The sequence below is a fragment of the Somniosus microcephalus genome, chromosome 16, assembly GCF_052327205.1.
Source record: "Somniosus microcephalus isolate GS21.2 chromosome 16, FLI_Smic_1.0, whole genome shotgun sequence".
NCBI lineage: Eukaryota > Metazoa > Chordata > Chondrichthyes > Squaliformes > Somniosidae > Somniosus > Somniosus microcephalus.
In genome coordinates this window covers 65,801,304-65,818,405 of record NC_141002.1, presented here as the reverse complement: position 1 = coordinate 65,818,405, position 17,102 = coordinate 65,801,304, and the positions used below count along the sequence as shown (strand labels likewise).

Here is a 17,102-nt window from a genome sequence, read left to right as displayed (position 1 = left end):
CAGCCCTATCCAGAGCCCTTCACAGTCTGGCCGGCACTGCCATCCATTTTTCCTAGCCTACTCTGATCCACCCAGAGTCACTCCCAGTCCCTCCCCACCACCACCACCAAGTTCCTCACAGTTCAGCTCATTCCAACCAACTTTCCAGCCATGACTCATTCCCACCTTCATCCTTCACTCCAGTTTTTTCCATAAGCTGTTGCAGAGTTCAGTTGACTTGCCTACTTATGTGCCCGACCCAACAGCTTGCTGCCCCACCTGCTGTCTTGCCAAGCTGAAGTGTTTCCTGCTCTATATGGGCCAAGTGCCTCCCAGCCTGCCGTCCCACTCGCTCACCCAGAGTGCTTCATAACCCACCAGTTTCCTGATCTGCCTTAGGTGCTCTCCGGCCCACCTGCTTGGCTACCGGTTCAGTTGCAGTTATCGCCCTCCCTGCCAATGTTTCTGATCTGTTTGTTCATTCATTTGCCCAACCTAAGTGCTAATCTGATCCACTTATTTTTTCCACACAGCCCATGTGCTTCCCATCTTGTCCACCTGCCAGAGCCAGTGCACTGAGACATGAAGGGGTGGGAATTGGGTGACGAGTCAAAAAGCACTTACTGCTCTAACTCTGAGGAAATCTCTTCTGAACTGGTTTTCAAATTCTTTCCTAAATCTCCTCTCTCACACCCACAGCCAAGCACCTCTGCTGTGACGGTGTAACCACCGACTTCCGCTGAGCAAATTTCGTTGTTTCAAGCAGTTATTTCCTAACTTGTTGACCCATGATACCTGAGTCAGGAGTTTACCCAATGCAAGGCAGCATTACCTTCATAACTAACTTGCTCTGCTGTAGACATCTGCCAGGATATAATCTAGTATTAAAAACCACACTCACCCACTTTTTTCTCGTCAATCAAGGTTCAAAACTCTAAAGATTGACATGGTTACATTGCAGCTATAATCAGAATCTTTTTCTTGTAATTTTGCAGCATCAAACTCGGAACACCAATGCTCAGCGAGTTAACCTGAAGCGATAACTTATTGAGTGGCAATTGTTTTTGAAGTCTTTTGAGGTTTAGAATAATTAATGATTTTTTTATGGTAACAGGTTAAAGGGGAAATACAGTAGTACCAAAAGAGATTTTGGAAAGGAACTAAGAAAAATCATTTTAAAGACAATTTGTGAGTGTCATCCATTATTTGACTCTTAAGTATCAGCTAAAAAATTAACAACAGCGGTTAAAGGGTTAAGTTATGAGGACACATTGCATAAGCTTGGCTTGTATTTCCTTGAGTTTAGAAGGCTGAGGGCTAATTTAATTGAGGTGTTTAAAATGATGAAAGGATTTGATAGGGTAGATACAGAGAAACTATTTCCTCTGGTGGGGGTGTCCAGAACAAGGGGGCACAATCTTAAAATTAGAGCTCGGCCATTCAGGGGTGAAATCCGGAAGCACTTTTTCATATAAAGGGTAGTGGGAATCTGGAATTCTCTCCCCCAGAAGGTTGCAGATGCTGGGTTAATTGACATTTTCAAGACTGAGACTGACAGATTTTTAGTGGTAATGTTATCGAGGGAGGTGGAGCCAAGGTGGGTAAATGAAGTTTAGGCACAGGTCTGCCATGATCTAATTAAATGGTGGAAAAGGCTCAAAGGGCTGAATAACCAACTCCTCTTCCTATCTTCCTATGTAACAGTTCTACCTGGTCAGGTCATGTTAACCAGAGGTGCATGGAAAACTTACCACATGAAAAGCCTTTGGTATTTGCTGTATAGTGATTACCATCTGGGGGGACTGTACAAAATTCAAGTTCATTCCTTTCACTGTAACTGTGCTCCCTCCACTGCAATGAAGAGAAAAATATGAGCTCCCTCTGTCCAGTGCTTGAAAAGGGACACAGATTAAAACCGAGCCATAGACTGTGTCTCACCTGCTAAATGACCAAACTGGATAAATATTGCTGATAGATGGATTTTCCACATACATGAAAGAATTTTTGACTTCACGGACAGCAGAGTCTATTTTTAAAACCACAGAATAAGTCAGCAGGGAAGCGTGGGCACGAGTAGTGCATTCAATCTTAGTTTCGGAGACGCTGGAAAGAATATACAAAAAAAAAGAGCAGAACATGAAAGATTGGCATAAGAAGTGACTCCCTGTGGAGTATCACTAAACCACAAAGACCACACAATTCCAGGTCCAGCTCCTAGTCTGTGCAGAGTCATCCGATCTCTGCTGCAGAAACGATTAGGGTGCTACGACTGACCTCATCGATCCTGGACTAGACAGGAAAATAAAAATGAAAAAGGCTTCTGGTTCTGGCGGCTAGCCACTGCCTTCTGCTGGAAATTGTATACTTGTGAACATCAGGCAAAAATGGCTATCGAGTGAGAATGGAATTGGACTCAGCTGTGGTGCCCTCCACAGTCAAATAGCCTGCTGACACTCACTGTCAAGGCTCATACTTGGATAATTGACACTTGGGTGAGGTACTGGAAGCACTAATTATAAATGCATCCCAGAAAGTGTTGGTGCCTTTAGGAGAAGAGGGTAGCAGTAGAAAAATATTGTTTTAGGAGCAGAAAGAAATGACTACTTGTGAGACTGAATAATAAAAATGACCAACATTTATGAATGGTCAAGGTAAGAAAGGAAAGCTCTGGGTATGACTCACACAAACTATTTAACTGACAGGGTGACACATAGCTTGCTCCATTTTAATAACGTCCTAACCAATTGAGTTTTTAAGAAAACCCACACACCAATGCTCAGGGTAAAATTATCTTTATACAGTAACCTCTGAAATACATACTGGTAATATCTGGGAACAGGTACATACTAATGACCGAACAATCTCCACAGACTGGATTTAGCAACAGAAGTTTCAATGTGTACTTTACATTAGCAAAGCACTAGAATGCTACTACTGATATAGTAATAAACCAAATAAGTGTTTCTTATAATGCTTCAAATATGGAAATTAAACAAAATATTGTCACAATTACAAAATCAACAGAACTGGAGGAGTTCATGTAACATTGTAAGTATTCTGACCAACAAATTGACACACACAAGGTCACAACTCATAAAATAATGCTGGCACTTAAATGAAGAAGAAACAGGCTAAATAGGCCCTATAATTCTAGTTGTAAAACAATAAACTCTGAGCCAACAGATCTAATTTGATTCTTAACGTTAAATGTAAATACTCACCTGCCCTTATTGGGTAAGTTGTGACAGTTCTCTGTTGGAACAGCAGATGGAGCAGTTGGGCTAGCAGACTGCTCCCACTCCATTTTCTCTTCGTGGATTTGAGTGGCAACCAGCTTGCTGGGTGATCGAGAAAGCCATTGCACAAACTGCTGTGCCTTCCCAAAACACCCTGGCCCTCAAGCCTGCATCACTATTTGGGCATTTACAGCTCAACAGAATAAATACATTGATACATTGGGGCAGTAATTCCTCCCCAAACGCGTGAGTACAGAAGGGGTACTCACGCGTCTGGCCGGAGGAAATGCCGGTTTTCAGCATGCACAGCGCATGCGCTGAAAACCAGCATTTCCTCTCCTCTAACCCAAGAGGTGAAGAGGCTAGCGCGTGCGCTGTAGGGGGCAGCACGTGCGTCTTGGATTTCCTCTGTTTTGGGGGATTTGCGCATGTCTAAAGGCCTCCGGTCTTTACGCTTGTAAAAAGCACACGTAAGTATTTATTTTTACAGGTAAGTGGTGTTTTAGTGCAATTGAGAATTTTTTTTCCCACATGTTTATTATTTTAAAGAATCTACAATAAGGTAAGTTTAGTTTTAGACCCTTTTTATTAAAAATTTATTTTTTCAAAAAAAATTATTGTTTAAATTATTTTTTTAAACTTATTTATACTTAATTTAATGATTGGGATGTTTTTTAAATTTTTATTTAAAGTTTAAATAGAGTTTTGGGCCCCTGTAGTTTTCATGAGTTTGACAGTTCTTACTCTCAAACTCATGAATGAACCTTCCCCTCCCCTGATTGGTTGTACAGTGCTCACCTGATCCCAGCCGGCACATCGCACTAACTATGCCGCTGGATCTGAACTGGGCCTGTCACAGGAAATGCAAGCAGGCCCGGGCTTCAGATGTCAGCGCGCAGGGTGAGTGCAGATCGGGGGCTTGCACGCGCAGCAAGCCCCCGACACCAAGTTCTGGGCCAATGTATATATCCCTACAAAGGGATATCGACAGATAAAGTGACTCGGCAAAACTGTGGCAAATGGATTTCAATGTAGGCAAATGTGAGCTAAAAACAGGGTACTTTCTAAATGGTGAAAAGCTAAAAACAGTGGAGGTCCAAAGAGACTTGGGGTGTCCAGGTTACATGGATCATTAAAATGTCATGAACAGGTACAGAAAATAATCAAAAAGGCTAATGGAATACTGGCCTTTATATCTAGAGGACTAGAATACAAGGGGGCAGAAGTTATGCTGCAACTGTACAAAACCCTGGTTAGACCACACCTGGAGTACTGTGAGCAGTTCTGGGCACCACACCATAGGAAGATTATATTGGCCTTGGCGGGAGTGCAGTGTAGGTTTACCAGAATGATACCCGGACTTCAAGGGTTAAGTTACGAGGAGAGATTATGCAAATTAGGGTTGTATTCCCTAGAATTTAGAAGGTTAAGGGGTGATCTGATTGAAGTTTTCAAGATATTTAGGGGAACAGATAGGGTAGATAGAGAGAAACTATTTCAGCTGGTTGGGGATTCTAGGACTAGGGGACATAGTCTAAAAATTAGAGCCAGACCTTTCAGGCATGAAATTAGGAAACACTTCAACACACAAAGAGTGGTAGAGGTTTGGAACTCTCTTCCGCAAACGGTAATTGATGCTAGATCAATTGTTAACTTTAAATCGGAGATTGATAGCTTTCTGTTAACCAAAGGTATTAAGGGATATGGGCCAAAGGTTGGTATATGGGGTTAGATCACACATCAGTCATGATCGCATTGAATGGCGTAACAGGCTCGAGGGGCTCACTGTCCTACTCCTGTTCCTATGTTCCTGTGTACACTGTCATGCAAATATCCTGCGAATGCAACATGTAACAACTGCAATACAAGCAGAACAAAGAACTAGAAACACTCAGCAGATCAGGCAATATCTGTGGTGAGAGAAACAGAGTTAACGGGGGCAATTTTGCCAGCCCTGGGGAGGCGGGTTTGGAGGCGGGACTGCCGGGAAAATGGCAGAATCTGGGGGCGGGTACCCATCCCGCCCCCAACCCGCCTCCATGCCATCTTCCCAGCAGGCGGGTACCCGACCCACGCTGGGAGCCGCTTCCCCGAGGTGAGAAGGGGATTAATGCCAATTAACTGCCAGTTAACAGGCAGTTTTTTTGAGAATCCCTATTTTCAGCCCCTGAAGTGTGGGCTTCCTGATGGCTCCGAACCTTGCCAGGGTCAGTGAGGCGGGCCGTGAGTCTGCGGGGGTCGGAGGGGCCAAGATGTCTGGTGTGCAGGTGAGTGATGGGTGCATGTGTGCAGAGGTAAGTGTGTGAGGTGTGTGTAAAGTGTTTTAATAAGTTTTACTTACCTTTACTTCTTCCTGCAGGCTTCTTCCCTTCAGTTCTCGGGAGTCCCTCAGCTCACCGGCACAGAAAGCAGAATGGCCGCTGAACTGTCAAAAGCTGCAGCCTTCTGCTTTCTGCTCAGGAGAGGTCTCTAACTGAGCCTGAGTGGAAGGACTCAACTTAGAGGACAGATTGTCAGTGTTTGACAGCTTCACAGAGTCGTCAAACACTGACATTTCATCTGTCAAAAGCTCTTGACAGATGAAACGTCACTCGCTGACGTCACCTGTAACTGGCTTTCCCTTAATTGGTCTGCTGAGCCCACTGGGCTGGCTTAACAAGGTCAATCAAGGGAAAATAGCGTGGGTTGGCCAGAAGTCGATGGAGGCGGGACTAAAACCTGACAAGTGGGAGTCCCGCCTCCAAAAGCTCCCCATTGACAAAATCCAGCCCAATGTTTCAGGTCGATCAGTGTTCCCAGCATTTTCCATTTATATTTCAGATTGCCAGCATCCCCAGCATTTTGCTTATGTAACAACTGAACCTAGATTCAAATCAATGCAAACTTTTAATCAAAATGGGAGACTTTTGAATAGGATCTTGTGCTCAGAACATTTTAGATGCTTCTTTTGAAAACTACAATGTGGTGAAAGAAAAAAAAGCATACCTTTTCAGATCACACACTTCTCCTCCAATAAGAACTTCTCTTGTACCTCCACTGTTCAAGTACTTTCCTGTAAGAGTTAGTAAGGTTCCTCCAGATTTTGGACCATGAGTTGGGTAGATCCGAGTTATAGCTGGATTCTGTCCCCCCAGTCCAAAAAAAAGAAAATCAGTCAAACTCAGCATCATTTATTGCTGGAAAAAAATCCAACTCAACAGCTGTCGACACCATATTTTCATGATCTTATTTCACAGTTTTGTTCCCATCTTTACCCACCAATTTTCTTCCCCACCCCTCCTGAAGGCTGACTATTTGCTGCAGTTTGGTTCCACGATTATCAGCTGTCTTCTGGTTCCTCAACCAAGTAGTTATTCTTCATATATGTTTATGGAGGGAGTCACAGCACGCAGGGAGGTTCTCTTCCCTTCCAATGGGCGGAAGAGACCTCCCCAGGAGATCAACGCAGCCTGGTTGCACATTGCACAGGAGGGCAGAAGCAGGGCTGTCGTCAGGAGGACCAGGCTGCAGTGGTGCAAACCTTTCAGTGATCTCAATAGATCACAAAATGTTACTGCAAAGCCACGCTCAACCTCATCCTGCTGTGCCACTCATCACATCCCCATCACTCTGCCTTCCCTACCCTACTCCTGCACATCCTTACTCACACCAACTTACCTTGCACCTCCACCCATCCCTTTCTATCTACATTATCACTTCTCCATCTCACTAGCCACCCCTCACACTCACCCTCATTCTAGTGCAATTATACCAACTAATAACACACAAGGGTAGCCACTTGTGCGTTTTAGCCAATGTTCATGTGAAGTTTCTGTTAATGTGCTATCAAACATTGAAACCTTTATTTTCAACACTTTGCATTCTTGGACAGATCTGTGTGCACCTTTGGAAGTGTCTTAGTGAGTTGCAGTGAATGAATGGTGAGACATTACAGTAACCCCACAATGGTGATGAGTGTGAAAGGAATGGTTTGGGCATTGTAGGGATGCTTTATGGTGTTGGTGTGGGGTGGTGCCAACCTGGCACATCATGTGGCAGCCAGGGTGTACAGTGTCAAGTGAAGTAAATCTGGCCATGGTGAGACTATCCCTGGCGTCCCGGGCAGCAATGTGGTTGGGTGCTGATGCTCTGTGTCCTGTGCTGCATTAGTTGATTGCGGAGAAGGTTGGTGTTGTTGTTGGTGCTGCTGGTGTGCCTGGTGCTGCTGATCGTGGTGGGATTCTGAGGACCAAGGTGAGATTGTTTCAAGGGCACCAATGGTGAATAATAGGTGGCAGATGAACTCGAGATGACAGAAGCAATCTGTCAATGGTGAGAGAGGTGGTTCTAATGAAGTGACACTGGATAGTGAGTTTACTTCAAACACTTACAACCTGCATAAAGCTCAATCTGTCTTCCAAATGCAGTAAGCAACAGCTTCTGAGCTTGGAAAGTGAACAGCTGTGAAATGGGAGCTTTTATAGCACATTTGCATCTGTCAAGTAATGAGATGACTCCATGGCCATTCAACTCCCGACCTGCTTACCTGACGTGATCCCCGAGCAGCACCGACCCTGTGGGCGAACTCTGAAGGTGAGCTCAAAATAGTTCTTAATGGTCTGATAACAAGGTCATAATAACCTGAATTGCCTCCCCCGCCACTGTGTGTCGGGTCTGCTCAGCGTTGATGGGAAAGGCGCGTGGCGGTGGGATGGCAGCGGGGTCCTGACCCGGTCAAAAAAAAACATTTTCCCATCCGACCTGCCATCGATTGCGCCCGCTGACCCCCCTGAAAGCAAATCCCCCCCCCCCCCGCCCCCAGATTCAATCCTGGTCTGTAGAGCTAGCTACACTGGTCGAACCAGCAGAACCGTTGGCGGAGCAGTAATTCACAGCTTTACGTTTACAAGTTATTATAAAAATGCACTTAGATCATTCTGTATGAAAAACATCAACAAGAAAAGACTCAAGAAAATTCCCATGATAAAACATGATGAGAAGATGCTGTAGCAATTATTCAAAAAACAGTCAAAAGATATCAAGACAAAAAAAAACTGTTTGAGCAGAAATATAAATTTGTAGAGACCTCTCTTTTTTGCATTGCAATTTTCTCTTTCTTCCTTCATGACACACAGTTTGAGCTGTTAGAAGTGATGCCAATTTACTTTGCATGAAGGCAGTTTGGTCAAATAATAATCAGATGTTGCCAGTTTTGTGACAGTTAAGTTCAAGAGATTTTAAAAGTTCCCATTTTACTTTGGATTGCACACTTGACAGCTTCCAGCAGTACTGGTACATTTTTGAAATAACTGCCGAATGAGTGGACATCACTTGTGAAGTTTGCTCAGATTTTAATTGAGCAATCCTAACGTTAGGTGACAGTTATGCGCTCGTTGATGCCTGCACAGCTTTTCCAGTAAAAAGACTTGCATTTATATAGCGCCTTTCATGTCTTATAGGACGTCCCAAAGTTCTTTACAGCCAATTAAGTCCTTTTTTTTTTTTTTTTTAAGTGTAGTCACTGTTGTAATGTAGGAAACGTGGCAGCTAATTGGCACACAGCAAACTGCCACAAAGAGTGATAATGACCAGATAATCTGTTTTAGTGATGTTGATTGAAGGATAAATATTGGCCAGGGCACCAGGGATAACTTCCCTGCTCTTAGAATCATAGAATCATAGAATGGTTACAGCAGAAGGAAGCCATTCGGCCCATCGAGCCTGTGCCAGCTCTCTGCAAGAGCACTTCAGTTAGTCTCACTCCTCCGTCCTTTCCCCGTAGCCCTTCTTCTTCATAAATTTTCTTCGAAATAGTGCCATGGGATCTTTTATGGTCACCTGAGAGGGCAGACTGGGTCTCGGTTTAACGTCTCATCTGAAGGATGGATCAACTTTCAGAAGAAACCAAGAACCAAACTTGTGAACAATAGATTGGATGATGTTCTAAGTGTGGATGTGTTTACAGATTGATGCAGAGTCTAATGGATGACACTGTTAACACATCTCTCTTCCTTGGGTGATGATTGGGAAGAGATGGTATGAAAGTGTTTTTTAATATAAAGTGCCAAAAGGTTTCAAAAGAGAGTTTGATAAATTTTTGATTATGATCAACACAATTATCAAAAGCTTATTTTGTCACATTCTAGAAGTTTAGGGATTCTAACAAAAATGAGTAAACTACATATCTTACCACAAACGAGAAGCCGCGTGCTTGTGTTGTCAAATTTTTGTTCAAAGTTAAATTAATATGGACGGGATTATAATCCTGTGTGGCATTAAATGCTTCCAATGTGCACAGAAGTCTTTGGAAAGAAAGAGAGAAGATTGTTATCTGGTATTATAAAACAGGAAACAAGACTCAAAATAGTAGTTATTTTATTCTTTATATTCTACCAAGTTGAACAAAGACTCCGGATAAAATGGCTTGCTTCTATCATTCCCACCTTTTTCTGGATAAAACATTTTGGGGGCAAAATTCAGTTGCTTTGCGCCTCACGTTAGCTCCCCAAGGGGTCGCAAAGCAACTAGCGCCCGGACACGGCACTGCTGCCAACCCCTCCTGCGAAATTCAGTGGGAGGTTAGCGGCAACGGTAGCTGGTAGCGCCTCGCAGCGCCCCGCCTGCAAACTTGGGTCACGCCCCCTGATGTACCACTGGATGCTATGTCCGACAGGGTCGGGGGGGCATACGTGCGGCTGGGGCAGCGATATTTAAAGGGGAGGTGCCAGGCGGCCTTTTTTTTTTTGCTGTCCGCCTGCCAGCACCTGCCCCCTCTGCTCTTTTGCCGGCACCCGGCTCCCTGGTGGCCCAGCTGGGCCCCGGTTTCTGCTGCGCTAGGCCCCTCCCCTTTAATAAGGGGAGGGAGGCCTGCAGTACCGGGGCGCTACGTGCTAGCGCACGTGGCGCTGCGGCACATAGTGCCGCGATATTGAGCTGGAGCACCCCAAGAGTGAGGGGGAGTGCTTCCAGTAGTGCCCCACCTCCTGGTTAGGGCGCTACCATCCAATTTTGGCTGTGGGGGCGCTAACTTATTTGGGGCGCTAAAAGTAGTGCCCCGATGAAGTTAGCCCCCCAAAGGGGGTGCAACCCAATTTTTCCCTGTTTTTTTTCTTTACTGAAAATTCAAATCTAAACTCTCCAATCGGGTGACCAGGTTTTCACACAGCCACCAATACAAATTAGTTGGAAAGTCATACTGTACTACAGTTATAAAGAGAGCACAAAGAGGTGGAAAATAATGGAAATATGCTTCACAAATAACTATTGTTAATCCAGAATTACTTAGGAGAAGATACCATTGGAAGGGGGAAAGATATAGACAGTATCAGTTTGTCGCTTTTACACTCCCTCCTTCCCAAGATGATCAGCCCCGATTTTAACCTGGGGTGAGAATGTGGCATGGGGAGGCCGGGGTAGGAGAGCAGCATCCATGGCGGCGCCAGCGTGAGCAATCTTAACTCCCGGGCCTCATTTAAATGTCACCATGCTGACTCCTGCCCGAACCAGGGGAGATGACGTGGTGGTTATGTAGCTGGGAACAAGATTTTGGATGGCAGGAGGTTTTCACTGGGGATCCGAGAGAACGGTCCCTGGCACTAAGATAAGTCATTGGGTGGAGGTCGAATGGGAATTGTGGCTGGGGAAGTGGGGTGATGCCCAAGACAGGGGAGGTTCAAGGTTTCCTCGTCAGGCTGCGAGGAGCACACCTGCTCCTCCTGGCCCACAAGGAAACCTTTTATAAAAAATAATTAAATCACTGACTTGGGCCTTCTCTGGCCCTGGTTCCTGTCTTCCACCAGCTTTCCCTAGCGGCTCTGGCACTTTGCGTTGCAGCTGCAATCCCCAGTTAAATTCATGTCAGGGTCTGAAAGAAGTCATCAGACTCTGATATTTGGATATTGACCAGGCCCCCACCTGCCTGTGGCGGGCAGCCTCGATGGTCCCGAAAACCTGAGAGTTAAAATAGTGGCGGACGCAAACACGGGAGGCGCGGTTGACTGCCATTTTAATCCCTGTCTGTACCGTTCCCACCAGGCAGGCAAGGGTAAAATCGGACCTGAAGTGTCCCCTATCCATATTGAGCTCCAACTAGCAGTCCCACAAGATGACATTCACTTAACTGTGGTAGATGGTTTTTAGCCTCGTTTTACATCCTTTTGCTGGTTTTTATGACCTATAAACCTGGAGCAAGACTTGTGGCCTGATGCAAGTGATCATTTGTCTGGCAGTATACAAGGGATTATGGCAAGTGCTCTCTCATTTATCCCAATTGGATCTGACTCTTTTGCCATAACTAAAAACACTGAAGCAGTCAGTATTTAGCCAGAATTGTATTCTTCTTAGCACACCTGTTCTTGTTGCTTTTGCTTGCCTCCAATTTGCAAGGAACATTTCCAACATTTATGACAGTCATTTTAGCATTTAATTTTCCAGTTCTCATTGCTCCAAACTCCTTTCCACAAATGGACAGTGTTGTCCCACCCTCTAAAGGTGCACTTAGCGGGGAGATCTGAAAGTATTTAACCACAGTAAAATACAAGTTGCAGACGCTCACAAATTTACTGTTGTACAACACTCTTAAGTCAAAAAGCAGAACAGATAAAAATGCAATACAGAGAATTTCCAAAAAATGTTGACAGTTGCATTTTTTTTTAGAATACTAACTGGTTCCTTTCATGTTTAATGTAGAGGATTTTTATTTTTTGTGAAAGGTTATGAAACACCAGTTTCCTATCAGTCGCCCTATCTTCGAGTGATATGCACCAGGAGTGGCTCAGGGAAGACTTCCACTCTCCCCCACTGCCAAATAGGAAGGCACTTAGCCTTGACATCAGCTGACATCTCCCCAGAGCAATCCAACAGAGACTAACACGACACGTTGGAAACTTGCTGATAAAGCTAAAACTCAGTATTATGTGGAATGTGGCAGCATGGATAGAAAGTTGGTTAAAGGACAAAAAACAGTTAGTAGCGGTTAACGGATGTTTTTTTTGGAGTGGTGCTCCCTGCGGGATCTATTCTTTCTCCTTTCAGAGATGGAGGGGGGGGATGGGGATGGGGGTGGGGGGGGGGGGAGGATTCAGGAAAGGCTCTAGAGCAGAGTAAGGTTTTGGGCAAAAATTAAGCAGAGTGGATCAGGAAGGAACAGAGAGAGTAACAAAGGTAATGAGGCATCAGCAACTTGACATCAGGGAAAAATAGAAGTAAGTCAAAGCTAAAGGCACCATATCTGAATGCGCAAAGCATTCACAACAAAATAGATGAATTAATAGCGCAGATAGAAATTAATAGGTTTGACCTAATAGCCATTACGGAGACGTGGCTGCAATGTGGCCAAGGTTGGGAACTAAATATTCCAGGATAATTAACTTTTAGAAGAGATAAGCAAAATGGAAAAGGAGGAGGGGTAGCCCTGATAATAAAAGATGGGATAAAGACAGTAGAGAGAAAGGATCTTAGCTCCGAAAATCAAGAAGTAGAATCAGTTTGGGTGGAGCTAAGAAACAGCAAGGGGCAGAAAACATTGGTGGGAGTTGTTTATAGGCCTCCAAACAGTAGTTGTAATGTAGGGCAGAGTAAAAATCAGGAAATCAGAGGCACATGTAACAAGGGTAATACAATAATCATGAGGGACTTTAATCTACATATAGACTGGGCAAACCAAATTTGCAGTAATAGTGTGGAGGACAAATTCATAGAATGTATGCAAGATAGTTTTCTAGATCAGTATGTTGAGGAACCAACTAGGGAACAGGCTATTTTGATCTAGTATTGTGCAATTAGAAAGGGTTAATTAATAACCTTGTAGTTAAAGGGGCCTTTAGGGAAGAGTGACCATAATATGATAGAATTTTATATTGAGTTTGAAAGTGATTTAGTTAAATCCGAAACTAGGGTCTTAACTCTAAACAAAGCAAACTACGTAGGTATGAGGGGCGAGTTGGCTAAGGTAGATTGGGAAACTACATTAAAAGGTATGACGGTAGACAAGCAATGGCTAACATTTAAAGAATTAATACATAATTTACAACAAATATGCATTCCTTTAAGGCACAAAAAACCCACAGGAAAAGTGGTCCAACCGTGGCTAACAAGAGAAGTTTAAGATAGTATTAGATCAAAGGAAGAGGCTTATAATGTTGCCAAAAAGAGTAGTAAGCCTGAGGATTGAGAGGATTTTAGAATTCAGCAAAGAGAGCCAATAAATTGATAAAGAAAGGGAAAATAGAATGAGAGTAAACTAGTGAGACACATAAAAACAGACTGTAAAAGCTTTCATAGGTATGTAAAAAGGAAAAGATTAGCAAAAGTAAATGTGGGTCCCTTACAGGCTGAGACAGGAGAAATTATAATGGGGAATAAGGAAATGGCAGACAAATTAAACAAATACTTTGTATCTGTCTTCATGGAAGAAGACGCAAAAAACGTCCCGGAAATAGTGGAGAACCAAGGGTCTAGCGAGAATGAGGAACTAAAAGAAATTAGTATTAGTTAAAAAATAGTACTGGAGAAATTAATGGGACTGAAAGCCGATAAATTCCCTGGACCTGATGGCCTACATCCTAGGGTTTTAAAAGAGGTGGCTATAGAGATAGTGGATGCATTGGTTGTCATTTTCCTAAATTCCATAGATTCTGGAACGGTTCCCGCGGATTGAAAGGTAGCAAATGTAACCCCACTATTTAAGAAAGGAGGGAGAGTGAAAACGGGGAACTACAGACCAGTTAGCCTGATATCAGTAGTAGGGAATCTATTATTAAGGACGTAGTAACAGGGCACTTAGAAAATAATAATAGGATTGGGCAGAGTCAACACGGATTTATGAAAGGGAAATCGTGTTTGACGAATCTGTTAAAGATTTTTGAACTTGTAACTAGCAGAATAGATAAGGGGGAACCAGTAGATGTGGTGTATTTGGATTTTCAGAAGGCATTCGATAAGGTGCCATGCAAGAGGTTATTAAACAAAATTAGGGCTCATGGGATTGGGGGTAATATATTAGCATGGGTTGAGGATTGGTTAATGGACAGAAAACAGAGAGTAGGAATAAACGGGTCATTTTCGGGTTGGCAGGCTGTAACTAGTGGGGTACCGCAAGGATCAGTGCTTGGGCCTCAGCTATTCACAATCTATATCAAATATTTGGATGAGGGGACCAAATGTAATATATCCAAGTTTGCTGATGATACAAAGCTGGGTGTGAATGTAAGTTGTGAGGAGGATGCAAAGAGGCTTCAAAGGGATATAGAGAAGCTAAGAGAGTAGGCAAGAACATGGCAAATGGAATATAATATGGAGAAATGTGAAGTTATCCACTTTGGTAGGAAAAATAGAAAATCAGAGTACTTTTAAATGGTGAGCGATTGGGAAATGTTGGTGTTCAGAGGGACCTGGGTGTCCTTGTACATGAATCATTGAAAGCTAACATGCAGGTACAGCAATTAGGAAAGCAAATGGTATGTTGGCATTTATTACCAGAGGATGAGAGTATAAGAGTAAAGACGTCTTACTGCAATTATATAGGGCCCTGGTGAGACCTGGAGCATTGTGTACAGTTCTGGTCTCCTTACCTAAGGAAGGATATACTTGCCATAGAGGGAGTGCAACAAAGGTTCACCAGACTGGTTCCTGGGATAGGGGGATTGTCCAATGAGGAGAGATTGAGTAGACTAGGCCTATATTCTCTAGAGTTCAGAAGAATGAGAGGTGATCTCATTGAAACATATAAAATTCTTACAGGGCTTGACAGGGTAGATGCAGGGAGGATATTTCCCCTGGCTGGGGAGTCTAGAACCAGGGGTCACAGTCTCAGAATAAAGGGTCGGCCATTTAGGACTGAGATGAGGAGAAATTTCTTCACTCAGAGGGTGATGAATCTTTGGAATTCTCTACCCCAGAGGGCTGTGGAGGCTCAGTCGTTGAGTATATTCAAGACAGAGATAGACAGATTTATGGATATTAAGGGAATCAATTGATATGGGGATAGTGCAGGAAAGTGGAGTTAAGGTAGAAGATCAGCCATGATCCTATTGAATGACGGAGCAGGCTCGAGGGGCCAAATGGCCTACTCCTGCTCCTATTTCTTATGTCCTTATGGTGGACCTGATGTACTTTGCCCACATCTTCTGTTTAAATTTCAAATCTGCTTTAATTTCCAACCTGATCCCTAAGTGTTCTATGATTTGCACCTCGCCCACTGTCTTGGCCACTCATTCTTTATTCCTTTATGTCTATTTCCTTTTTGCTTCTTTCTATTACTTGACTGAGATGATGTGTTGCATGACCAGCGATCATTCCATTGACACATTGACCTGTCGTGTATTTCCAGCTTTTTCTGTTTTTGTTTCAGATTTTGAGCATTTACGGTATTTTGCATTTTATCAGATGAGTAGATTAGGCAAATGTCAGCCTAAATGTAATGTAGAGAAATGTGAGGTGATACATTTTGGGAAGAAGAATGAGAGGAAATATACACTAAATGGTATAACTTTAAAAAGGAGCAAAGGAAAAGAGAAAGCGGCAGATGCACAAATCTTGGGAGGACCAGTTGATAAAGCTGTAAAAAATATGATGATGGATTTTGATAGGATTAAAACCATTTACAGTATACTGGTCAGTGATGCAGTAGCTAGGTGGCATCAATGTATCATCATCAAAAGAATGAAGGGAGAGTTTCAGAGAAATTGTTTTTGCACAGGGGGCTTTTAGGACATGAATGCCCTACCAGAAACAGCAGTGCAAGCAGAATCTATAATAATCATAATAAAGTTGCCGTGTATGTCACACACTCCTCATTTGGCCATCTCCATTCTGTGACACACAGTCACACCTGTGGCTGTACACATCTATGACTAGATGGAGGATCATATGCTCTGGAAGCTGCAGATCCCCAACCTATGCCCACAACAGTAGCAATAAACTCGATGGAAATTTGCTTTTATCCTGACTTTGTGTGTGAAAAGCCAGGGAAATCTATTAGCAGCTTTTAAAAGGGAAGTGGGCACAAAATTAAAAGCGTATGGGGAAGCACAGGGGAAATGGGACTAAGTGGGACTCAGAGAGCTGGCACAGGCATGATGGGCTGAATGGCCTCATGCTATAAAATTCTAACTCAGTGGGGTTAGGAATTGAACCTGCATCTCCAATACTATGATATCATTGGATCACCAATAGACAGTAATATCTAACCATACTGCAATTTAACATATTACAGAGCTGCATTAACTATAAAACTCAAAAAAGTTATTTAAGGTGAGCAAAATGTTCCTGATTGGGCTTCAGACTTTAAGAACATAAGAAATAGGAGCAGGAGTAGACCATTTGGCCCTGCTCCGCCATTCAACAAGATCATGGCTGATCTTCTACCTCAACTCCACCTTCCCGCACCATCCCCATATCCCTTGATTCCCTTAGTTCCCAAAAATTTATCGACCTCTGTCTTGAATATACTCAACGACTGAGCCTCCACAGCCCTCTGGGATAGAGAATTCCAAAGATTCACAATCCTCTGAGTGAAGAAATTTCTCCTCATCTCAGCCCTAAATGGCCGACCCCTTATTCTGAGACTGTGACCCCGTGATCTAGATTCCCCAGCCAGGGGAAACATTTTCCCATCATTAACCCTGTCAAGCCCCATAACAATTTTATATGTTTCAATTAGATCATCTCTCACTCTTCTAAACTCTAGGGAATATAGGCCAAGTTTACTCAATCTCTCTTCATAGGGCAATCCCCCTATCCCAGGAACCAGTCTAGTGAACCTTCGTTGCACTCCCTCTAAGGCAAGTATGTCTTTCCTTAGGTAAGGAGACCAGAACTGTACACAGTACTCCAGGTGTGACCACACCAATGCCCTGTATAATTGTAGTAAGACTTCTTTACTCTTATACTCTAATCCCTTTGTAACAA

At 43.5% G+C, this 17,102-nt stretch overlaps 1 protein-coding gene across 1 annotated transcript in view; it reads right to left on the bottom strand.

Annotated features, from left to right (window-relative positions):
• Positions 1 to 17,102, bottom strand: part of met (MET proto-oncogene, receptor tyrosine kinase) — a 148,874-nt gene that overhangs the window by 26,362 nt on the left and 105,410 nt on the right. The window contains exons 6-13 of the mRNA XM_086009795.1: positions 11,543 to 11,703; positions 9,385 to 9,496; positions 6,201 to 6,337; positions 5,044 to 5,072; positions 3,201 to 3,369; positions 1,918 to 2,082; positions 1,731 to 1,830; positions 934 to 1,010 (exon numbers count right to left, since the gene is read on the bottom strand). Coding sequence (XP_085865921.1) covers positions 934 to 1,010; positions 1,731 to 1,830; positions 1,918 to 2,082; positions 3,201 to 3,369; positions 5,044 to 5,072; positions 6,201 to 6,337; positions 9,385 to 9,496; positions 11,543 to 11,703 — 950 coding nt within the window. The remainder of the gene's footprint in view (positions 1 to 933; positions 1,011 to 1,730; positions 1,831 to 1,917; positions 2,083 to 3,200; positions 3,370 to 5,043; positions 5,073 to 6,200; positions 6,338 to 9,384; positions 9,497 to 11,542; positions 11,704 to 17,102) is intronic.